At 53.5% G+C, this 24,193-nt stretch overlaps 3 protein-coding genes across 6 annotated transcripts; 2 read left to right on the forward strand and 1 right to left on the reverse strand.

Moving 5' to 3' along the window:
* The first annotated feature begins 491 nt into the window (after positions 1-491).
* On the forward strand, positions 492-5,553 carry IL27 (interleukin 27). Its single transcript, XM_033839352.2, has 5 exons — positions 492-694; positions 2,734-2,906; positions 2,991-3,089; positions 3,971-4,129; positions 5,012-5,553. The coding sequence occupies exons 1-5, from the start codon at positions 664-666 to the stop codon at positions 5,261-5,263; spliced, it is 714 nt and encodes a 237-aa protein (XP_033695243.1). The 5' UTR covers positions 492-663; the 3' UTR covers positions 5,264-5,553.
* On the reverse strand, positions 4,797-9,876 carry APOBR (apolipoprotein B receptor). The gene is made up of 4 exons (XM_033839347.2): positions 9,737-9,876; positions 6,754-9,396; positions 6,400-6,662; positions 4,797-6,309 (listed from the first exon to the last, which is right to left on the reverse strand). The coding sequence occupies exons 1-4, from the start codon at positions 9,791-9,793 to the stop codon at positions 6,240-6,242; spliced, it is 3,033 nt and encodes a 1,010-aa protein (XP_033695238.1). The 5' UTR covers positions 9,794-9,876; the 3' UTR covers positions 4,797-6,239.
* CLN3 (CLN3 lysosomal/endosomal transmembrane protein, battenin) lies at positions 9,247-23,099 on the forward strand. Of its 4 annotated transcripts, none has more exons than XM_033839350.2 (17): positions 9,247-9,369; positions 11,568-11,757; positions 11,946-12,062; positions 12,183-12,261; positions 14,660-14,756; positions 15,853-15,924; positions 16,333-16,412; positions 16,550-16,635; positions 17,261-17,333; positions 17,419-17,562; positions 18,385-18,497; positions 19,367-19,413; positions 19,495-19,563; positions 19,658-19,713; positions 19,852-19,945; positions 22,471-22,611; positions 22,718-23,099. In XM_033839350.2, exons 3-17 carry the CDS (start codon positions 12,023-12,025, stop codon positions 22,835-22,837), a joined length of 1,311 nt encoding a protein of 436 aa, XP_033695241.1. In that variant the 5' UTR covers positions 9,247-9,369; positions 11,568-11,757; positions 11,946-12,022; the 3' UTR covers positions 22,838-23,099. The 4 variants fall into 4 exon arrangements, 3 of the variants coding, with proteins under 3 accessions (XP_033695241.1, XP_033695239.1, XP_073648265.1); XM_033839348.2 differs by lacking the exon at positions 9,247-9,369 and adding an exon at positions 10,081-10,675; XR_012326060.1 differs by lacking the exon at positions 9,247-9,369 and having other exon boundaries at positions 9,856-11,757; positions 22,440-22,611.
* Positions 23,100-24,193: the final 1,094 nt, after the last annotated feature.

The following is a 24,193-nucleotide window of genomic DNA, read 5'->3' on the forward strand; positions in this document are numbered from 1 at the left end:
CGCTAATCCTAGATCTGCCTCTGGCTGAAGTCTGAGCTTGGCCCTGAATGAACGTGTTCTCATCCAGCCCTGACCCTGACTATAGACTGAACTCTGACTCTGCCGAGACTGAGACCCCACGGCCTCACACAAAACCCCATCCCAGCTACCCACTGAGCCCTGACTTCCCTGGCACTCCCTCCCTCAGCCATCTGGTAAACCAGAAGAGAGTAAGGATGACTCAAAATCCCAAGTCCCCTCTAATGGGCAATCCCCTTACCTGGCCATCCGTCTTTTGAAGGACAGTGAGCTGGTGATGGCACTAGGATGATGATGACAAAGAAGAGAAACAGGAGGGGGTTAGAGTCTCTGGGATCTAGCAGCAGAGCAGGGTGGCTCACCCAAGAGTGGGGAAGTGAGGGCAGGGCTGGACCTGGTAGAGCAGCAGGGAGTCAGGAGCTGCGATTGACCGAAACCCCAGCTTCCCACCACCCTCACTGCACCTCCCACCCCCTCTGGGAAGGGAAATTACATTTCCCCATTTTAGCAAGGGGTGGTGAGAGGGAAGACTGAGTGAACACAAAGCCGAAAGTACAAGCAGGACGGAAAGTGAAACCGGGCGCAGCCCCCAGTATAAGACTCCCCCTGCCCGGGAGATGGCTGTCCAAAGAGGCTGGCCCCACCATGGGCCAGACGGCAGGCGACATTGGCTGGCGTGAGTTTGAGGCCAGGGCTGGGGCAGAGGGGTGGGGGGCCTGGCTGAGACTGGGCAGAGGATGGGTGAACTTGCCTGCTGTGGATGGGCGCCAAGGGCTGAGGTGCTACTATGTGGGCAAGACTAAGGATACAGGATACAGCTGACTGGAGGATGGGAGTGAGACAGGCATAAACTGGGGAGAGGGGATGGGGCAGAGGGGTAGTGATCAAGCCAGGGCTGGGCAGAGGATGGGGCAGGGCAGGTTGGCTGGCATGAACGGGGGGACAGCGTTCTGCAGAAGGGTGGAAGTTTGGTGAGGGCTGGGCTGAGGATGGGAAGAGTTGACTGGCATGAATGGGGAGAGTCCGGCAGGCGCTCTGACCAGGACCAGGAGCATAGATGAAGCGTTTATTTGGGGTGGATGAGCAGGGGCCAATCAGCTTGGCTGAGAACTGGGTCTGGCTAGAGGAAAAACAGTCGGAGCAGGGGGCTGGGGCCAAGGAGTCGGCAGCCTAACTGGGTCAAGGGTCTGCAGTTTGAAGCTTGGGAGGAGGTCCAAGCTACAGATGGTGGCTGAAGAGCTCAGAGGCTGGAAAGAGAGCTCTAGACAGAGGAGCCGATGGTAGGGTTGGGGTAGGGACCAAGGGCTGAAAGACGGGGACAGAACCTTCAAAGGCCGGGCGAAAGCCCCAGGATTGGCTGCAGAGGGGAAGGAGAAACCAAGGGAAGGGTCTGGGGGCTCCAGAGCTCAGGCAGAAAGCAGGGGGTCAGTAAGAGACGGCACAGCTCAGTTCTGGGTGGGCAATATCCACCAGGGCCTCGGGGTGCCCACCCATAGAGCTAGGAAGAACCCCAGTCTGCCTTAAGTCTCCAGGGTGCCAGAGCGGACCCCAAGCCAGGGAGCCTGAATGCTAGATTGCAGGCATGACCCACCACCTGTGTTAAGTCCATGGGCGTAGTGGAAGCGCCCAGAATCTCCCCTTAGTCTTTACTGAGAGTACATTTCGAGGAGCAGAGCCCAGGGCTTAGAGATCAAGGATGGATAGGAAAGAGGCATGGAGAGAAGGGGGGGCAGGAACAGACTTCAACTTAGTGACCAGTTTTGGTTTGGGTTTCGAGAAGAATTGTGTAACTCCCTAGTGATTGCTAGATTTCCTCTCCCTGAAGAAGACACGGCCCTCTTCCCAGAGCTCCAGCCCCACTGCCCCTCTTCCTTCTTTCCAGGAAATGCAGGGCAGGAAGCACTTTCAGAAATCAGCCAGTCTGACTCCCCCATTTTACAGATGGGAGCCTGAGGCACAGAGATAAGACGTGACTTGTTCAAGGGAAAAACCCAAATGAGAAACAGGTTCAGCCTCCCATTCCAGACCCTCCTCCCTCTCCTGGCACCCCGTGTTCCTCCCAGCCTGCAGAGTGATCTACCTGCCTTGGGGGAGGCTGGACCAATCTGTCCTTCTGACTCCCCGGGATAGAGCCTCAGCATCATCAGCCCACCCCTGGGGCCCTGGTTCAGGTCATCAGAGCCGCCTGGCTGAGCCCGGGGAATCCTTGGCAGAACAGACCGTGCCCACGCCAGGGGAGGTGGCGGTCTCCTCTGAGTTCCCTGGGGGAAGCATGCAGGCTCTGCATTTGGGCAGATCTGGAATCCAGTCCTGGTCCCCTCACCCTCTGGCTATGTACCCTTGGGCAAGTCAACCTTACTGAGCCTCACTTTCCCCATCTGCAAAATAGGGAGAATAATAGCACCCAGGCTGCCACATACCCTCGTGCAGTTTGTTCACTGAGAAAGACACTTGGCCGAGGGAGATAGTGGGGTTCAAGATGCAGCCCGAGATCCGCTTGCAAAGGCGGGCACTCTGTGCAAGACTGTGTCTGCCTGGGGGAAGGGGCACTTTCCTTTCACTGTACAGAGATGCCATATGGTGTCTCAACAGCTTGTTAGTGGTTTTGAGGGGTCAGTGAGATGACACACAGAGCGTGCCTGTAGTCCCTTCCCTTTCCTGAGTTCTTTTCCAGCTCTTCCCCTCATCTTGCCCGCCCCCTCCTCATTGCTCCAGGGGTCAGCCTTTTGCTACTCTCCTTGCTCCTGGCTCGAGCTGGTGTCTGGGGATTCCCGAGGCCCCCAGGGAGGCCCCTCCGGAGCCTGCAGGAGTTGCAGAGGGAGTTCAAGGTCAGCCTGCATCTCTCCAGGAAGCTGCTCTCCGAGGTTCGGGTCCAGGCCCGTGACTTTGTGAGTCTCCCTAATGCAGCTGGCTCTGGGGATGGGAAGATCTCCAATCCCCTCGGGCCCCCACTAAAAGACCTTGCCCCATAGGCTGAATCTCACCTGCCAGGAGTGAACCTGGACCTTCTGCCCCTGGGAGAGCAGCTCCCCAACGTTTCCCTGACCTTCCAGGCCTGGCGTGGCCTCTCTGTGAGTGGCGGACTGGCGGGGTGGGACAGGCAAACTGGCAATAAGGCTGGGCTGGGGGGATGGAGATAAAGTTGGGGATTGAATTGAAGATGGATTTGGGGATAAATTGAGGGAGAGAATCTGGATGAGGCTGGGTAGGTCACTGAATATAAAGATGAGGCTGGAATAAAGAAATGGCGTTAGGAAGAAGGTAAGAATGAAGCTGAGCAAGGAAAGATGTGGGGATGGGAACAGAATGGGGTTGGGGTTAGAGGTTAGTATGGAGGAGGCGTGGAGCTGGTGTTACGAGTGAGAATGGTAAGAGGTTAGGGATGGGAAGAAGGTTGGGGATGAGAGTGAAAATGAAGTGGGGGATAGAGAAAGAATGGGGATCGTTGGTGAGGATGGGAATGGAATGGGGTTGGGTAGAGTTGGAGATGGGATGGAGAGATGGTGACATTGAGGCTGGACACAAGAAAGAGGGATGGAATTGGGATAAGCATGGGAACAAGGATGGGAAAGAAGTTGAAGACAGAATGAAAACAAGTGAGGAGATGGAGATGGGGCGGGGCGGTAGAGAAGGGAATGGAATGGGGTTGTGGGTAGAGAGTGACAGAAGGATGGAGATGGGGTTGGGGGTTGGAGATGAGCTCGGGTGTGACTGAAAATGAGGTTGGAAAAGGAGATAGGATAGAGATCAGACACAGTGGAGATGGGAATGGTGATGAACATAGGAAGGGAGTAGAGATGGAGATGTGGTTAAGGATGAGAATAGATATGGGGACGGAATGGGGATTGGAGTTCATGCTGGGAATGGGACCCAAATACAGATGAGGTTGGGTTTGAAGTGGGTCATCCTTGGCCTGCAGGCCTTTCCTGATGCCTTCCCTCCCCTTCCACAGGCCCCAGAAAGACTCCGCTTCCTCTCCATGACACTTCACCCCTTCCATACCCTGTTGGGAGGGCTGGGGAGCCAGGGGTTCTGGACCAGTTCAGAGAGGTTGCAGCTGTGGGCCATGAGGCTGGATCTCCGAGATCTGCAGCAGCATCTCCGCTTCCAGGTAGAGTGCCCACCCACCCTCCTCGACCCCCAGAGATGAACACTCAAAATTGAGGCTCATTGGCTCCCTTTGAAAACACCCCCTGCCCAGAGGTAGGATAAGTCTGGAAGGAGATGCTCCAGGTCCTCTGAGTGTGTGTGTGTGTGTGTGTGTGTGTGTGTGTGTGTAGGTGTACCAGGTCCTACCTCTGCCCCCTGAACCTCTGCCTTCTCTTGGGGTCTTGGTTTTAAATGAGAGAAGCCAGGACAGCATCTGGCATCAGCAGGCCCTACAGCAAACAAAGCACGTTCCCTTCTCCCTCATCCTCTGACATCACCAGATTCTCCTGAACATTTCAAAGGGAAACAGGAATTTTACCCTTAATAAAAGAATCGAAAATGAAAACAGCATAAAAACTAACCATATCACCTTTCTGCCCATTTCTGATCTTAAGACGACGCTTAAGAGAGGAACTTCCAGTTCCCTGGTGGCCTAGTGGTTAGGACTCCAGGCTTTCATTGCCAGGGACCAGGTTCTATCCCTGGTAGGGGAACATCCCGAAAGCCCCATGGCACAGCAAAAAAAAAAAAAAAAAAAAAAAGAGAGAGAGAGAAAGAGAGGACCTTCCAGAGTCCCCAGCCCCCCGGGCAATCCTGGATGAGTGAGAGCCAGCTCCATGAGCACCATCTTGCTCTGTGACTTCCATTTATTTGAACCAAAAACAAAATCAGGCAGTTCACATGAAACGATGACATAATGGAGGATGCGAAGTAGGGGTTGTCCAGGGAAACCATGCCCTTGTGGTCTCTGATGTCATTCTGCACCACTGGGCACATAAAGGAACAAGGATTCATTCAGGGTCTCAGGCGGGCCATTCTCTGACCCATGGGTCTCTCCCCACAGGTGCTGGCTGCAGGATTCAACCTCCCTGAGGAGGAGGAGAATGAGGAGGGGGAGGGGCTGCTCCCAGGGGCTCTGGGCGGCCCCTTGCAGATGTCAGCCCAGGTGTCCTGGCCCCGGCTCCTCTACACCTACCAGTCGCTACACTCCTTGGAAATTGTCTTGTCTCGGGCGGTGAGGGACCTGCTGCTGCTCTCCCAGGCCGGGAACCCAGCCCAGGCCTTGGAGTTCCCCACACCCAGCTCCCAGCCCTGATGGAGGGTGACTTCTTAGCCCCTTCCCTCCACCCATCAGGACTTGAGGACTGGAGTCTGGGCCGGCAGACAGGCTCCGGCTCATCTGCCTTAGACAAGGCACGACTCCACTGTTCTCCTGCCCCAGACCCTATCCAATAACTTAAGGCCCCTCCAGTCCTTGCCAGATATTTATTTCTTAGATATTTATTTATTGTTTAGAAAAATGGTTTATTTATTGTTTCGCGGACCTGCTGGTCATCCTCAGACTAGGCTGCCACGCTGGGTGCCTAATAAAGCACTCTCACCCTCTCTCTGCCTCGGCTTCTTTTCAGAGAAGGGGTCCCGACACGCAAAGGGGCCCTGGAACAGAGTCTGAGGCTTCTGTTTACCCTGGACTCCTCTCTGATCTTACATTTTTGGGGTTCCTGGCCCACCTTCCCCCACTCTGGCTTGTTCAGCTGGTGGCTGCCGTAGTAACCAGCAGAGTTCTGAGACCGAGCTCCCACTTTGGAAGCTCTAGGCAGCTGGTCTGCTTCTCTTTGGTTGCAAATGGAGCACCACCGGCCCTCCTGACCTCTTCCTCCAGGCCGGCTTCAACCTCAGAGGTTTGCATTAGTCCTACACAGCTCTCCAGGGCCTGATGGGGGGTTGAGAATCCGGGGGGGGGGGTCAAGGAGTGGGCGCAGTAGAGGGGGAAGGCTGTGGGGAGAACTGTCTCTGTCCTCGCTCAGTCCTCCAAGCAGCTGAGACAGGTTGGGGAGGTAGGCAAGGCAGGCCATCAGAGAGAGATGACCCCAGCGGGGCAGTGGTCCACCAGCCACATTGGACAGTCAGACTCCTTAAGTTCATGGTTCTCGCAGACATCTGGCTCTGTCTGCTCCGTGAATGACACACCAAGAAACTAAGGCCCAGAGGGTGGAAAGGATGCATCCAAAGCGGCAGAGGGAGTCAGGCTGAGCAGGGTTCAACCCAGCCTTCTGAGCCTCACGTCCCAGTCACTGGGGCTTTGGCTGGCCCAGCCTGGCTCGCAGCTCCTGCATCATGCCAGGGTGTGCCAGGCCAAACCTGCAGACGGAAGACAGGCCGTGGGAGCTGGTGTCCAGATGCCATCAGCCTCCTCCCCATCCCAGGCCGGTCACCTCCCCCTGGGCTTACCTCTGTCCCAGGGGCCTTCTGGCTGGCAATGGAGTCCCTTCAGGGCTGGAGGAGCTTGGCTCCGGGGCGTGCTCTGGCTCGAGAAGTCTCTGTTCGGGGGCTACCAGCTCTTCCTCCGGTGGGGGGCTGGGAGGCTCCTGCGGTTGCTCAGGGGCGGGGTTCCGTCGGAAAGAGGGCCGGGAGCGGCGCTGTGAGGAGCTGCGGGAGAGGAGGGCTCGGCTCCTCGGGACAGAGACGTCCAGGCGAGCCCCGGGGAGCAGGGCCTACGGGGAAGAGGGCACGGGGTACCACGGGGCCGGCTTCAGCTTTGAGATTCTGCTCTGTCCAGCCCAGGACCCTACCTGGAGCCCTCACCTCACTCCAGCTGCTGTGAGCCTCTCCGCATGGTCCAGGCTTAGCCTCTGCAGGGTCCTGGTTGGTTGACGGGTCCTCTTGGCCCTGGATGCCCTCCAGGCCTTCTGGGTCAATCTCCTCAGCCTCTGCCTTTTGGTCTCCAGTCACCTCGATATCCTCCACCGCAAGGGGCCTTTGTGCCTCTCCCTCGGGGTGCGTGTCCCCGTGCTGCCCCTCACCGCTTTGCCCCTGCTCTGTCCCTTGCCATCCTCCAGCCTCTTCTTCCCACAGTGTGTGCCCTCCTGGGAGGCCCTCTACCCTCACCACCTGGGAGCCCGAGGTAACGCCATCCATCCCCCAGCTTCCTTCTGCTACTGCGGATTCCTCCACCTCAGCCTGCTGTCCCCCGGGCTCACCCTCCCAAGGGGCCTCAGAAGCCTCTGCTTGGCCACCTCTGCCAGGCGCCTCCTCCCCTGCTGAGCCCTCCAGGCCAAACTCCTGCCCACCTGTTTTCTCCCCCTCTGCAGCCACTACCAGGTCCTCACCTCCGCCGGCTTCCTCTCTCCCTTCTGAATCCCAGTCTCTCCCGAATGCTTCCTCAGCCTCTCTGCCGGGCCTGTCCCCAGTCCCAGGAGCCCTTCCATCCAGAGCTGCCTTATCCTCCACCGTCTCGGTAGCCAAAGAATTTGTCTCCAGTTCGTTGCTGTCCTGGAGACTCAGAGCCTCCGCCTCCAGCCTCCAGCCTCTCCTGGATGTTCTGTCTGCCCCCCAGGGCACGGTGGCCTCCACCTCCTCCTCCTTGGTCTCTGTGGCGTCTGACTCTCCCAATGACTGGACGGTCCCTGCTTCTGCTCCCTGCCTTCCACCCAGCTCCTGGTTCTCTGCTCCAGGGGTCTCCCCCTCCTCTGCTCCACGCCAGGCTTCCTTTGCTTTCATCCATTCCCCACCTGCCTCTGGGACCTCTGGTCGTGCAGACTCTCGGCCTCCTTCAGCCTCCGCCACTGGTGCCTGGCCTCCTGTAGCCTCCTCCTTCCCCTCTTCAGCATCTGCTTTTTCCTCCTGGGTGTTCCCTCTCTCCACATCCCTTCTTCTGTCTTCCCAGGCTTCCGCCACAGAGCTGTTAGGTTCTACATACCCCACGTTCCTGGGATATTCCTCCAGGCTCCTCTCTGTCTCCTCCCTGCTCCGGGCTGGAATGCTGCAGAGCTCTTCCTTACATGCCTGCCCTTCCTCAAGTTGCTCTATGGGGGTCTGGGGGCCTCCCACCAGCTCAGGTTCTTGGCCTTCAGTGACCCTGTGCTCGAGGCCCCCCCACCCCACCTGCAGTGCTTCTCCCCTGGCCTGAGCCTCTTCCTCACCCCTCTCCCTGCTGAACTCCTTCTTGGGCCTGGCCTCTGGCGTTGCCTCCAAGTCAACATCACCTTCAGCCTCATTTGCTGCTTTGTCCTGGAGCAGCTCAGCCTCTGCAGCCCAGCAACTCCTCTGCTCTTGCTCGGCCTCCTCTGCCTGCACCACCTCCTTGAGACTGGTTTGAGCAGCCCTGATCTCTGAGTCTTGCTTCTCCACAGCCTCTCCCTCAGCCTGATCTGCCTGGCCCTCAAAGCCCTCCCCTCCCTCCGCCTCTGACTCCTGACCTTCCTCAGCTTCCCTCCCTGCTGCCTGGTCCTCGGCCACTTCTTCCACTCTCTCGGTTCCCAGGGCCTGGGTCTGTTTGGGGAAGAGGCTCACTTCAACCTCTCTATTCTCATCTACCTCCTCCTCCTCCTGGCCTCCCTTGGAGGTCTCCTCTAGGGCCCAGACTCTCCCAGTACCCTCTGGGATCCTTTCTCCTGGGACTGCCCCATGTTCAGTCTCCCCAACCCCTGGGAGGTCAGCCTGCTCCCTGCCTGAGGTTTCCCTGTCCTCAGATTCTGCCCCTGGCTCCTGTGTCCCCTGTGCCCTTGTGCTTCGGCCACTCCTTACCACTACCACCTCTTCTTCCCTCCCAGCCCCTTTGGCCCCAGGCCCCTGGATCTCCTCTGCAGCTGTCTCATCAACCCCCTGCTCTGATTCCTTTCTGTCCTCTGCTACCTTTTGCCCACCAACACTCGCCGTCCGCTCAAGCTCCTTGTGCCAGGTCCCCTCTGACTCCGCCCCTCCAGCCACCCCTGGCTCTGTTGCCCTGACCTCTTCCTCCTCCTCCTCCCGTTCCCAGGTTCTCAGTGTCTCCTCTCTCTTCACTTCCTGCTCATCGGGCTGCTGACTCTCCTGGGCTTGGCTACTCCTGTCTCGACCAGCCTCAGACCCTGCCTCAGATTTCCTTCTGGGCTCCAGGGGGATACTTGAATGCTGGCATCTCGTGGCCGTGGCTGCCTCCCAGGCCCCAGTGTCCTGCCTATCTGCTTGAGACCCATGGGAGCTGCCTTGTCTGCCACCCCAGGTCTGTTCTGTAGCTGAGCTTTCCTCCTGGCACCTTCCAGCCTCTCCAGGCCCTCTCGGCCCTCCATCCCCCTTGCTTTGGCTGCCTTCAAGGCCCTCCACGGCCTCCTGGGCTTCCTCCTCTACCTTCCCCCCGAGGCTTCTTGCAGCCACCTCCCCCAGTTCCTCAGCTGCACACGCCTCCCTCCTCTCTGCACTGGGGACATCATCTCCCATAAGGTAGGAGACAAAGGTGCTGAAAGACTCCTAGAAGAAAAGAGGGATAGGGACAAAGGTATTAAGAGGAAGCCCAGCCCTCTCCCTCGGGGCCCTGGGCCAGAGGGACTCGGGAGAAGGAAGAGGGGTTCTAGGATCTAGGAGGAGGAGGGGGACAGAATCTGCAGAAGGAGCAGGAAACGGCCTAGATTAGAGGTGTGTGGATGTGTTTGTGGAGATGAGGGGATTGAAATCCAGAGAAGATCGGGCTAGCAGGCTGCCTGATTGTGGGGAAGGAATCTTGAGTCTGAGGAGAAGCTCAAAGGGAGAAGGGAAGGTGAGGCCCCAGGGAGCAGGGTGAAAATCTCTGGCCTCTCTTTGCCCCTCTCACCAGTGCCCCCCTCAAGGCCTGATGCAGCCCAGGGAGATGTAGCCGGAGGAAATCCATCCTGTCTGTCTCTCTGTGTGTCCAGAAAGCTGACAATGATTGTCCCCACCCACCAAGCCAGTCTTCCCCAGGACCCAAGACACTTCCTCTTCCCCTGTCTCTCCCTGACGCATCCCCACCCTGAGCCCTGCCCACCTTCTGCAATGCCCACAGCTGCTTCCAGCCCAGTCTGGGAAGTGGGTGTATATCACACAGGGGACTCAGGTGGTGTACATTCGGAGCTAAAGGGCAAGGGAGGAGGACCGAAAGGAAAGAGCGGGAGCAGGAGACCTCAGAATTGGGGAGGGGGGAGGGGCATGTGGCAACTGCAGCTCAAGTGACTCAGGTCTTGTATTTACACCTCAGCCGTTTCCGTCTCCCCCCAAAGCCACAGCCTCTCTGTGAGAGGAAGCTGGGGTTTGTGGTTCCTGTTTTGCCTGGGGACAAGGAGTAGGAATGAGGAGGGGGCTGGTAAGAGCTCTGGCTTCTCATTTCAGGGTCATTAATGCTTCCCCAAGAGGAAGAAGGGGCTGGATTGGTGGCTCCAATGCCCATTCCCTCACCTGTAGTCATTCTTGCGAAACGAAACTTGGCTAAACTTTGTACTGTGGTTATTCACGTCTACCTCCCAGCCTCCTTTGAGTTCCTTGAAGGTGGAGGCCATGTATGACACGTTGCTGAATTTCTAGAGCCCGGCATGGGTAGTAGGATCCCATTTTTCATTGGTTGAGTGATCTGGGAAGCAGACCAAAGGGGGTACATTTCAAACAGCAGTCTGAGGGCCTGGTGGTGAGAAAGAGCTGGGAGAGGTGGGCACTGACTGTTGGAAGCCCACAAGAGAGATTAGCAGGGGAAAGACGTGATGAAGAAAATTCAGGATGTTGCTTTACCACCTAGAGGAAGGTAAGAGAATAATCGCTCCTTATCTGGGACTTTGTGAAGTGACCTTAATCGACACCTTTTCCTTGGGTCCCCTCCCTGAGCCTCACTTTCCAAATTTCCAATTAGAGGAACTAGATGAGATCACAGAATCAGAATCTTGGGCCTTAGAATGATCTGGTCTAAGCACCCTTAATGCAGGCAGGAATCCTCCAGCAGCCAGCACCCCTGCCTCTGGTGCTCTATTTCTTTGTTTGTTTGTTTGTTTTTTGCGTTACGCAGGCCTCTCAGTGCTGCGGCCTCTCCCGTTGCGGAGCACAGGCTCCGGACGCGTAGGCCCAGCGGCCATGGCCCACGGTCCCAGCCGCTCCGCGGCATGCGGGATCCTCCCGGACCGCACAAACCCGCGTCCCCTGCATTGGCAGGCGGACTCCCAACCACTGTGCCACCAGGGAAGCCCTGGTGCTCTATTTCTTATTGCCGAGTCTCTAAGGTCACCTTTAGGTCTAACGTTGTATGTTCATCAGTAAATTTCCTTTTTTGTTTTCTCATCTGTAAAACCAGGGTTGAACTACTACTTTGGTTCTAAGATAATTTGAGAAAGGGGCTCTGTTAACCACCTTGGATACTGCCAACAGACAATTCATGAAATCTTTTTAGGTGGGTGTTATCTTTATGTGCAGTTTCTAAAGCAATCTAAAGGCAACAACAGACAGAAATAAGAATGACCTGAAGCTGGCTGCCTTTGTTGTCAGCCAGAAACAGTACCGGCTAGGCAGGTGGCCATATTTATTTCTGGCAGTTGCAGAGGAGCTGAAGCCATTTGCAGCCATGATTAGTGCTGGTACGGTAGATCACGGCCTTGGGCGTCCCCAACTAACGTCATGGTTCTTCTTGCTGATCCTACCTATCCCAGTTTTAAACCGGTGGTTCCAGGGTTCTTCCAGCCTCTCTCAGTCCCCCACCCCGAAACTGGGTAGGTCTAAAGAGAAGATCGAGAAAAGACCCGGAAGTGGTGAGGACCTTCAAGCACGTGATGAGGGACCGACAGGTGCTGTCACGTGATCCGTCATTCCTGAGTGCGGAATGTTTAGGTGCTCTTAAAGGTACAGGCTGCAGGGCCCCCTGCTTTAGAGGGGGCGGGGGCAGAGTCCGACGGGTGGGGCGTGGTGGGGCGTACGAGGGCGCAAGATGGAGGCTGGGGTTAGGGCCGTGGCTCTTAGAGGCGCCAGTGCAGCGGAGAAGCCGGAGCTGGGACCGGCAATGGGACGTTGATCCCTCTCACCTGTCGTAGACCCTCATCCGCCTCATCGGAGCCAACTCTGAACTCTCGCTGACTCTGGACCCCTCGGGGGACCTGAACTTGATGCCATGGGAGGCTGTGCGGGGCGGCGCCTTTCGGATTCGGAGGGTGAGTATTTCTGCCCACCCTCACGGGATTGACTTCCTCGGTCCCGGGAGAACGCCCGTTGGCCCATCGTGCACCTGAGGGGGGGGTGGGGGTCAGGCCCTCTTCTTTTCCCCCTTCCAGGAGAGGAGGCCAATCCGGCACTTAGGCCCCCGCCGCAGGACCGTCAGGGGACCCATTGGAAGAACGCGGTGGGCTTCTGGTGAGTGGCCTGAATAGGGTGGGAAGAGGGAAGCAACAAGAGGGGTGAGAAAAGAGAGTTGAGCTTCCAAAAAGGAGCTGAATCCACAAAATATTTACTGAACCGCTTGGTTTGCCCTGAGGCCGTGTGTAAATTTCCCAAATTTCGCTCATTCCCTTATCACCTTCCCCTTTGGACCAGCTTCTCATATGACCTGCAGGGATCTTTTCTTCATGTTTTTACTCCAACCAACTCAGCCTTTATTTTATTTTTTCATGAAAATAATATCTATTCAAATTCAGAATTCGTGTCTCTGAAATTTTCTGTGTGACCGTTTCTGAGATGAATATCGGTAACAAATCATTTAATTTCTAGACAAATCTCAATGTCATCGGTTATCTTCTTGATTTTAGTTTCTCTGAATTTTCGTTTCCTCAGCTGTAAAATGGGATAATAGCAGGCGCCTTGCCATGTTGTGAGGATTTTTATTTTATTAATTTTTATTGGAGTATAGTTGCTTTACTATGTGGTGTTAGCCTCCACTGCACAACAAAATGAATCAGACATACACATACAGATATCCCCTCCCTTTCGGACTTCCCTCCTATTTAGGTTACCACAGTGCATTAGGTAGAGTTCCCTGTGCTATACAGTATGTTCCCATCTGTTGTCTATTTGTACATAGTATCAATAATGTATATGTGTCAATCCCAGTCTCCCAGTTCCTGCCTCCCCACCCCTTTCCCCCTTGGTATCCATACATCTGTTCTCTACGTCTATGTCTCCATTTCTGCTTTGCAAATAAGATCACCTATACCATTTTTCTAGATCCCATATACATGCGTTATTATATGATACTTGCTTTTCTCTTTCTGACTTAACTTCACCCTGTATGACACTTTCTAGGTCTATTCACATCTCTACAGATGACCCAATTTCGTTCCTTTTTATGGCTGAGTAATATTCCATTGTAATTATGTACCACATTTTCTTTATCCATTCCTCCATTGATGGACATTTAGGTAGCTTCCATGTCCTGGCTATTGTAAATAGTGCTGCTATGAACATTGGGGTGCATGTGTTTTTTTTGAATGATGGTCTTTTCTGGGTATATGCCCAGTAGAGGGATTGCTGGGTCATACGGTAGTTCCATTTTTAGTTTTTTAAGGAACCTCCATACTGTTTTACATAGTGGCTGTATCAATTTACACTCCCACCAACAGGGTATGAGGGTTCCCTTTTCTCCACACCCTCTCCAGCATTTACTGTTTGTAGATTTTTTGATGATGGCCATTCTGACCGGTGTGAGGTTATACCTCACTGTAGTTTTGATTTGCATTTCTCTAATAATTAGTGATGTTGAGCATTGTTTCATGTGTTTGGGCCATCTGTATGTCTTCTTTGGAGAAATGTCTATTTAGGTCTTCTGCCCATTTTTTGACTGGGTTGTTTGTTTTTTTGATATTGAGCTGTATGAGCTGCTTGTATATTTTGGAGAGCCAACTCAGCCTTTAAATTTGTAAATACATGTACTTTTTAAAAGAAAACTGTAAATCACTACTCTGGATGGAAAGCCAGTATTTTCCTAATGCACATTTAAATAAATGCATCACTACCTTTTAAAAGTCATCCATCTACCTCCTAAAATAATTCGAATACTGAGCTTTGGGAAATACTTCTAGCACTAACCTAAACATCAAGGACTTGGGTAACAGATTGGGTTGGAAGTGAGGCTCTCTCTCTGAGCCTCAGTTTCTCAGCAGTAATATGGGAAGAGCAGCAGTACCACTTCAGAGGCTTGTGAAAAGGACACATGATATCCTGGGGCTGGGTCCTGTTCCCTTCCCATCACTGATGGCAGCTCTGGGAGATGAGAATAAGTGAACCAGATCCTTCATAGATCATGTAGGGTATTATCTTGTTTTGATCTCTACAGCACTCTGTGAGATAGTCAGGAGAGACGTTTGAATCCTCATTGTACACATGAGTAGACTGAGGCCACTCAAGTAGGAAGTGGCGGACTTGGGACCTGAACATAGTCCTTTGGATTTCAAGCCCCCAGCATCTTTCTACCATACCACAGTCAGAGACAGTGGATCAGTGGATGAGAAATGCCCCGGGAACTGAATCATGGTGGGAGCTTGGAGGAGAGAGTCATCAAGGATAACTTCCTTCTCTTCCTGGGAGAGGTCTCAGAGATTAGATATGAACCTAAGTTTGTTGTCCCAAAGCCTGTATTTCTAACCTTCTCACTAAATGGGGATGGGGTCTGGCGACAGAGAAAAAAGAAGGCACAGGAAAGGGGGAGGTTTGGTGCTAGGACTGTGGATAGATTGTATATAATTATATGTCTGTTCTTCTATGTCAATTATATCTCAATAAAACTGGGGGGTGGGGGGATCTGTCCTGCTCACTCCAGGCTCCTGGGCCTCTGCAACAACTTCTCTTACGTGGTGATGCTCAGTGCTGCCCACGACATCCTCAGTCACCAGAGAGCACCTGGGAACCAGAGCCATGTAAGTGACCCTCTCTACCACCACCACGATGTTTAGTCCCTATGGGAAGATGAGGGACTCACCCTTGGGCAGAAACCCACTTGAAAAGTTCATGGAATGAGGTGGCTAAGGGGTGGGGCGAGATGGCTAAAGTTCCCAGACCTGAGAACAGGAAGCGTCTTTAAGAATCAATTTGTTCTTGTAAAGCAATTACAAACTCAAACGTTGGCCGGGTGGGACTATAGTCTAAGGCATGTTTTTTTGTTTTTTTTAATTAATTAATGGCTGCGTTGGGTCCTCGTTGCTGTGCACGGGCTTCTCATTGCAGCGGCTTCTGTTGTTGCGGAGCACAGGCTCTAGGTGCGCGGGCTTCAGCAGCTGTGGCTTGAAGGCTCCAGGGCACAGACTCAGTAGTTGTGGCGCACGGGCTCAGCTGCTCCGCGGCATGTGGGATCCTCCCGGACCAGGGCTCGAACCCGTGTCCCCTGCACTGGCAGGCGGACTCTTAACCACTGCGCCACCAGGGAAGCCCTGAGGCATGGTTTTTTAACTCCAGCACTGTTGATGTTTTGGGCTGGATAATTCTTTGTTGTGTGACTTTCCTGTGCATTGTAGGATGTTTAGCAGCATCTCTGGCCTCTGCCCACTGGATGACAATAGCATATCCCTCAGCCTCCAGTTGTGACAACCAAGAATGTCTCCAGACATTGCCAAATGTTCCCTGAAGGGTATAATCATCTCTGATTGAGAACCTCTTGTCTATGATGAGCTGGAGGATGCAGGCCCAAGGGGAACAGCTACCACCTTGCAGGTCCAACAGGGAATTTGGTCCAAGAATAGATTTTTCTGGAAACCCAAATTTTTTAAATGAAAGTTCCCGAGTGTGTTACCCAAATAAAGTCACTTACAAGGCCATCTTTGGTGTGTGGACCATTAGTTTGAGACTTCTATGGAAACCTCCCCTTCCCCCTTGTGCACATAGAGGAACTGAGGTCTTAAGAAGCCAGTGCTAACCCAAGGCCATCCTTCAAGTTAGAGCAGAGCTGGGAATGGAGCCCGGCCCTGTTTGTCTGCCCTCCTGCCTCCCTGGGTGAAAGACTTTCTTGTCTCCCATCAGGTGGACCCAGACCCAACACCCACCTCCCATAATAGCTCATCTCGATTTGACTGCAATTCTGTCTCCACAGCTGTGAGTACCCATCTGGTCCTCCTTTATGCTTACTCTGGGTCTGTAGACCCCACCCACACCCCCTCAGCACCCAGCTGGTACTATCATGACTCCACTAATTAAGACGGCCATTTACTGAGCCCTTTCTGTGTGCAGCGTATATTAGCTTATTGAATCCATACAACAGTACTGAGTTAGGCTCTGTAATCATCCCCGTTTTCCGAATAAGGAGACTGAAGCTCAGAGAATGTGAATACCTTGACCCACAGCTAAGGAGAGGCAGACCTGGGACTGGAACTCAGATCTGTGTGACTTCAGAGCCTGTGTTTGTAGCAGTCTAATGGGCTGGTTTCTATCTTTCCTTGGCCACTTGGTTGGGAGGGTTGTCCCTGGGAAAGTCTGGGGTCTCACTCTGTTCTCCTGTCCCAGGCGGTGCTCCTGGCAGACATCCTTCCCACCCTCGTCATCAAATTGCTGGCTCCTCTTGGCCTTCATCTGCTGCCCTACAGGTCTGGGTGGAGGTGGCGGGAGGAAAGGCAGGTGGGATCTGACAGTGGGGAGGCTGGGAGGGCAGAGGAGGTGGCGAGAGGGCTGGGGAGCTGAGAATGGCAGCTGACCGTCCCCCCCGGCCCATATCTCCCTTCAGCCCCCGGGTGCTCACCAGTGGGGTTTGTGCTGCTGGAAGCTTCATCCTGGTTGCCTTTTCTCATTCGGTGGGAATCAGCCTGTGTGGTGAGTGTGAGGTTTTGTGTCAGGTGGGGGGTTCAAAGGAACTACAACAGAGCATTGGTGGGGGTAATCTCCTCAGCTTCCCAGAGGAGAGGGATTATTTTTGTAACCCCCGAGAAGCATGCTAAGACTGTCACAATAGGGAACGGGAGGTGAGGTCGATTTGGAGGGGTAGGTGGTGGGGAAGATGGGAGGAAATGGACAGATCAGATGGAGATCAAGATGAGCAGTCCCAAGCGTCTGTGATGGAGGTGGAGGAGGCATCAAAGATGAGTTCTTGGGAATTCCCTGGCGGTCCAGTGGTTAGAACTCGCTGCTTTCACTGCCGTGGCCTGGGGTCAACCTCTGATCGAGGAACTAAGATCCCGCAAGCCTTGCGGTGCGGCCAAAGAAAAGAATGAATTCTTACTCCTGATTTGATAATTGGGCGGATGGAGGTACCATTCCCTATGAGAGGACATGCAGAGGAAGGGGTTGGTTCTACTTCAGATCTGGAGCCCAGCCTATCCAAGGGATCTGTGTTTAGCCCCTCTGTGCAGATGCAGAGGAGGCTGTGGCCACACCCCTTAGGGAATTGAGGCTATTGGGGAAAGGCTAGGTAGGTATGGCCGTGCTTGTCCTTCTCCAGGTGTGGTCTTGGCTAGCATCTCTTCAGGTCTGGGGGAGGTCACCTTCCTCTCACTCACCGCCTTCTACCCCAGGTAAGCAGGCAGAGCAGGGAGTGAGGGGAGGGGTTCCCACTGCTGGCTTTGGTCCTTCTTAGGGCTACTGTGTTCTCCTTCTCAGGGCTGTGATCTCCTGGTGGTCCTCAGGTACTGGCGGAGCAGGGCTGCTGGGGGCACTGTCCTACCTGGGCCTCACCCAGGCTGGCCTCTCTCCCCAGCACACCCTGCTGTCCATGCTGGGTATACCCGCACTGCTGCTGGCCAGGTAAGCGGCCTGGGCTGGGAGGAAGAGGGATTCGAGGAGAGAGAACTTGCACGATCCCAATCTTCAGATCCCTACAGCCATGTGGGGGGATGTGGGTTCTGGACTCCAATAGGCCCGAGTCTGAGTTCTGGGCTGTCACTTGTTAACTGTGTTGTATGGGACGAGTTACTTTACGTCTCTGACCCTCAGTTTTCCCATATTTCAAATGATGGTGGCTTTCCTTGCTTCCCCGTGCGGTGACATGCGTGAAGCATTCATTACAGTGTGGTTCCTACAATGAGGGGGCAAGGATAGACTCTGTTCATTTTGTGTGTATTTTCATGTGAATTAGGAAAAGTTTCAATTGGTCGACCAAACCTGTGATTTCACAGATTATCGCTTAGGATAAGGCCGTGTAGAAAAAGTGAATCAATTGAAAGGGAAATATTAAATAAAAAATATTATACACAGAGGGAATGTGGATATGGCAAATGTCATGAAGGCAAAACATAAGTGACCAAACTTTGGAAACTTCTGGCCTAGCACAAAATGAACACGTGATAAATGGTAGCTAGAGCGATTATTAGAAAAACAACAACAAGAAAACAGGGCTGACACGCTTGGCGTGAGCCAGGAATCAAAACGAGGGCCCATGGATTAGAAACAACAAGGAGATACATTTCAGTTCCAGAGAAGGAAGCATTTTTGCGCAGTTGGAGTTCTCTGGCCAAGGATGGAGGGCCTTGGCGGAGAGGAGGAATGAGGGGGGCTGCCCTGGGAAGAAGTGGCCTTTCCAGCCTGACAGAGGCTCTTCAATCTTCTTTTCATTCTTCCCACTTCCAGCTATTTCTTGTTGCTCACGTCTCCTGGGCCCCAGGACCCTGGAGGGGAAGGGGAGGCAGACACGGCAGCCCGGCAGCCCCTGATAAACAGCGAGGCCCCAGAGTGGAAGCCAGGTAGGAGACACAGTGACCGTCAGAGCGGTCACTTTCTCTGAGTTTCTGCCTTTTCCTCTCTACTGTGGGCAGTCAGAAGAGGGAGTGGATAGGCGTGCTGGTTATGGTGAGAGCCGATCACATTCATCTACTCAGGAAATACTCACTGAGTACTGACTATGTGTTATACCATTCATAAACAAATAACAGAATCTGAAGCACGTTGTTTTCACACGTTGATAAGTACTAGAAGAACATAACAGAGTGATGTGCTTAGAAATGACAGATGGGGGGACTTGCCTGGTGGTCCAGTGGTTAGGACTCTGAGCTTCCACTGCAGGGGGCACGGGTTTGATCCCTGGTTGGGGAACTAAGATCCCACATGCCGTGCAGTGTGGCCAAAAAAAAAAAAAAAAGCAAGAAATGACAGATGGGGGGAGGAAAGGGGTTCTATTTAGAGAAGGTGGTCAGTGAAGGCCTTTTTGAGGACATCTCATTGGGCTGAAATATGAATGACAAGGAGTCAGCCCTGTGCACATCCAGGTGAACAGGTTTCAGGTAGAGGGAAGAGCAAGTGCTAAGGCCCTGTGGTGGGAATGAGCTTGGGTGTTCAAAACCAGAAAGAAGGGCCCACTGTGGCTGGGTAGGGGTGTACCGCCATCAGGCTGTACAAGAACCATGAAGAAGTCTCATCTAGTTACTTTTTTTTTTAATCATGGTAAAGTATCCATACCATGAAGTTTACCAATTTAACCATTTTTAATTGTACAGTCCAGTGGCGTATGTGCTTTCACACTCCTGTGTTGGCTGGCTGATTCTTGCACACCAGCACCCCTTTTCTGAGTCAGTGTGCCGACCTCACCTGCCCTTCTCTCCCTGCCCCCCTGCAGGCTCCAGCTCACACCTGTCCCTTCAGGAAAGGTGGACCGTGTTTAAGGTACGGACGGTGGCTCTGGCGTGTCCCCTGCGGCCAGTGTTCATCTCCCAGCCTCCCGCTTATGTCTCCTGACCCTTCCAGGGCCTGCTGCGCTACATCGTCCCCTTGGTGCTGGTTTACTTTGCTGAGTATTTCATCAACCAGGGACTTGTGAGTGAGGGCTGCCGGGAGGGGTGTGGAAATAGTGATGAGGGTGGGGACCCACACATCCCCGTCCATCTCCCCCATCTGGTCCTTGCTGCAGTTTGAACTCCTCTTCTTCCGGAACACGTTCCTGAGTCACGCTCAGCAATACCGCTGGTGAGAAGACTGAGGGTGGGTGGCAGCACGGCAGTGGGCTGGGGGGCGGGCCTTTGATGGTAAGGACTGGGGTTGGGAGGGGCTGCCCTGCCGAGTAGGCACTAGAGGGGCTTCCTCTTACTCGCCGCCCCCTTGAAGGTACCAGATGCTGTACCAGGCCGGCGTCTTTGCCTCCCGCTCTTCTCTCCGCTGCTGTCACATCCGCCACACATGGGCCCTGGCCTTGCTACAGGTACTGAGCCCCTGGCCCTCGCTCTTCACCTGCCTTGGCTCCCAGCTTCCCTAGGCCCCGATGCTTCCCTCCCTCAGCAGGGGTTATTGATTGCATACCGTCATGTTCTAAGCACGGGGAACAGAGGCCAGCAGGGATCTGTGTAAAATGAGTGGCCTCAGGAGCCAGGCAAACCTGGATGCAGATCCCAGCTTCTGTACTCGGTAGCTGTGTGATTTAGGGCAGGTCCCGGAACTCATCTGAGCCTCAGTTTCCTCATGTATAAATCAGGCATGGTTGTAAGAAATAGAAATGCGAAGAATGAAAGAACAAGAATCTGTATTGTGTCTTAATCAGCTAGAAGCACTTATTTAATGATTATTTGCCCAAGCCTCATGCAGAGAGGCAGACTTTCAAATAATGTTTCCAACGATAAGAAAATGTTCAGTTCTTTTATTCTGGGTGGTTAATTACAATAGAATCAGTGACATTGGAGTCAACAGGTTATTTATCTCAAGGCTGGTGAGCAAATTCATGGCGAAGGTCATGTAAGTGATTAAGCTTTAAATGAACGAAAATACCTACAACAGTCTAACAAAAGGAGTTTTACTTAACCAGCATTCATGTTTCATTGTCACATGTCTACGGCCACTGAAGGTAACTATTAAAAAAACTTCAACTCTTTTTTTTTGGAAAGAGAACATGATTTTAAACATTCACGTCTTCTTACTTGTTTCTAAATGTCAGAGTTCTCGGTGGTCAGACTTGAAAACACTTTAAAACAAGTCATTGGCAACCTCCAAATTATTCTCAGTGACTCTAATATCCCTCTGGGCCATAATCTTGGGACCAGACGGGCATATAAAAAATCGCCTTTAGGGCTTCCCTGGTGGCGCAGCGGTTGAGAGCCCGCCTGCCGATGCAGGGGACACGGGTTCGTGCCCCGGTCCGGGAAGATCCCACATGCCGTGGAGCGGCTGGGCCCGTGAGCCATGGCCGCTGAGCCTGCCCGTCCGGAGCCTGTGCTCCGCAACGGGAGAGGCCACAGCAGTGAGAGGCCCACGTACCGCAAAAAAAAAAAAGGAAAAAATCGCCTTTAAAATAAAGCTTCAACCCTTATAGGAAAGTTTTTTGCCCTTTTCAATAATTCAATTCTGTGATAACAATATAGAGAATTATGGTAGATGACACTTTAATGTTATGTCAACAGCAGGCAGATATCCTCTAACTTCCTTCCTTATTTGCCTGAGCAGGACTGCCACCCCAGAGCTTTGTACCCACCAAGTCCCAGATTGTATCAACAATTCTTTTTTTTTTTTGACCGCACCACACGGCATTTGGGTTCTTAGTCCCCCGACCAGGGATCGAACCCATGCCCCCTGCAGTGGAAGCACGGAGTCTTAACCACTAGACCGCCAGGGAAGTCCCTGTATCAACAATTCTTAACTCAGGGTTCTACATTAGATGCCACTGAAATGTGTAGCTTATGATTTTAGCTATAATTTTAACCAAGGTTGCTTCATAGAATTAGCAGCTTATAATCATTTAATTCCATTACAGAAAGTGTCTGGCCTAATGCTCCAGATGAAAGCATCTGCAGTGTTTCTAGGGTCATATTAGTATTACCAGGGTGTGTTCTTTTAAATGCAGATCTCTGAGCCCACCTCACTCTTCCTGAATTAGAACCTCTGAGGGCAAGGCCTGTGTAGGTAACAAGATCCGCAAGTGATCTGTGTGTACATTAAGCATGTGAACCACTGGGGTGGCCTACACGCTGGGGAGGCAACCCTGTGCACTGAGGACCGGGACAGTGGGATCCCCTGAAGGACTGGGGCACAGAGAAAGGGACCTACACCCTTGGGTGGGGTCAGTGAGCCTTCTTAGAAGGCGTGGGGACATCTAAGCCACGGTTTCTCAACCTTGGTGTTATTGCATTCCGGGCTGGATCCTTCTTTGCTGTGACGCTGTCCTGTGAGCTGTGGGATGTTGAGCAGCGTCCCTGGCCTCTGCCCACTGCATGCCCGTAACACCCTCCCTTCCCGGTTGTAACAACCAGGAACATCTCCAGATGTTGCCAAATGTCCCCTAGGCAGCAAAGTCACGCCTAGTTGAGAACCTCTGGTCTCACCATAGCCTCAGTTTGATAAAATAGAGGGGAACTTCTCCATTCAGGAAGACTCTGGGAGGAGGAATGAGGTCATAGGAGTGAGAGTGACCCTGATCCAAGCTGAGCTGTGAACGGTGGTGACGAGGGGCGCCCAAGTGGGGGAAGGTGGGATAGCATCACGGGCAGAAGGAGTGACACGGCCAAAGGGAGGAGGGGAGGAGACCCCCAAGGTCTAGGATGCTGGGATGCAGTAGGGAGAAGGCCTACCCCAGATCCCAGGATCTGGTAGGCCAGCTGGGTGTTGGGATTTGATCCAGGCCTGTCAGCCCTCATCCTCATCAGCATCTCTCAGAACCGGGGCCCGCTGGACGGGATGTCACCTCCCTTCCTGCCCACCTCTGGTCCCAGGCTCAGCCCTCCCCTCCACCTGCACCCACAGTGCCTCAACCTGGCCTTCCTGCTGGCGGACGTGTGGCTGAGCTTCCTGCCAAGCATCTACCTCGTCTTCCTGATCATTCTGTATGAGGGACTCCTGGGGGGCGCGGCCTATGTGAACACCTTTCACAACATTGCCCTGGAGGTCAGCACCAGTCGGTCGAGGGCTGTGGGTGGGTGGCCTCTCTGGGAAAGTGCCAGGCAGAGGTAGCTAGGACTGAAGCCTCACCCCTGCTCCCCACCCTCCCCAGACCAGCAGTGAGCACCGGGAGTTTGCCATGGCAACCACCTGTATCTCGGACACCTTGGGGATCTCGCTGTCAGGGCTCCTGGCCCTGCCTCTGCACGACTTCCTCTGCCAGCTCTCCTGACACTCTGACTCCTTGGAGCATAGGACACAGTGACCTGGGCCCACACTGACAGGCGGGCAGGTCGGACCGACCCCAGGCCCACGGCCCAGAGCCCACCCGTGAGCTCTGCCCCCAGCCATCCCTACACGGCTGGGATGTAGAAAAGTGCTGAGGTCCTGTTCCCCTTTGCTGGAGGGGCAGCGGCTTTCTTCCACTCCCAAGCTGCTTTCGGGGAATTTCTTTGCATTATGCCTTCAGAATAAATGCCTATTTTATCAATTGACTCTTGTGCCATTTTTCTCTCTGAAAAAACATTTTCTTCTATTATAAAAGCAGGAAGCTCACTTTGGAATATATACAGGAGCGTGTAAAGAAAGTCTTTCAGCAAATTGTCTAGTCTTTGAAGCTTTGCTTATTTGTTAATTCCTTTATTCCTTTACTCATTCATTCACTGTGTGGGACAATCTGTATGCATTTTTTCCCCAACACGTAAGTTTCCAAACTTACAGAGAAGTTGAAAGAACTTACACAATGATTATTGATGTAGGTACCACGTGGGTTCTACTTTTTTTTTTTTTTTTTGCGGTACGCGGGCCTCTCACTGCTGTGGCCTCTTCCGCTGCGGAGCACAGGCTCTGTACGTGCAGGCTCAGCCGCCATGGCTCACGGGCCCAGCCGCTCCACGGCACGTGGGATCCTCCCAGGTGGGGGCACGAACCCGTGTCCCGTGCATCGGCAGGCAGACTCCCAACCAGTGTGCCACCAGGGAAGCCCAGTTCAACTTATTTTTGTGATGCATTTCAAAGTAGGAGGTTGACTGCAATACACCTCCCTCTAAATGCTTCAGCATGCACATTTTTACCTAGAATCCAGTCTATTTTACAAGTCCCTTTTTTAAAAAATTTATTTATTTTTGGCTGCGTTGGGTCTTCGTTGCTGCACGCGCAGGCTTTCTCTAATTGTGGCGAGCGGGGGCTACTCTTCGTTGTGGTGCGAGGGCTTCTCATTGTGGCTTCTCTTGTTGCGGAGCATGGGCTGTAGGCGCTCGGGCTTCAGTAGTTGCAGCACACGGGCTCAGCAGTAGTTGCGGCTCGTGGGCTCTAGGGCGTGCGGGCTTCAGTAGTTGTGGCGCACAGGCTTAGCTGCTCCATGGCATGTGGGAAGTCCCAACAGTACCTTAAAAAAGGACTTGTAGAGGGACTTCCCTGGTGGCACAGTGGTTAAGAGTCCACCTGCCAATGCAGGGGACACGGGTTCGAGCCCTGATCCAGAAAGATCCCACGTGCCGCAGAGCAACTACACCCGTGCGCCACAACTACTGAGCCTGCGCTCTAGTGCCCGTGAGCCACAACTACTGAGCCCACGTGCCACAACTAC

Source organism: Tursiops truncatus, chromosome 15, assembly GCF_011762595.2.
Source record: "Tursiops truncatus isolate mTurTru1 chromosome 15, mTurTru1.mat.Y, whole genome shotgun sequence".
Lineage (NCBI taxonomy): Eukaryota > Metazoa > Chordata > Mammalia > Artiodactyla > Delphinidae > Tursiops > Tursiops truncatus.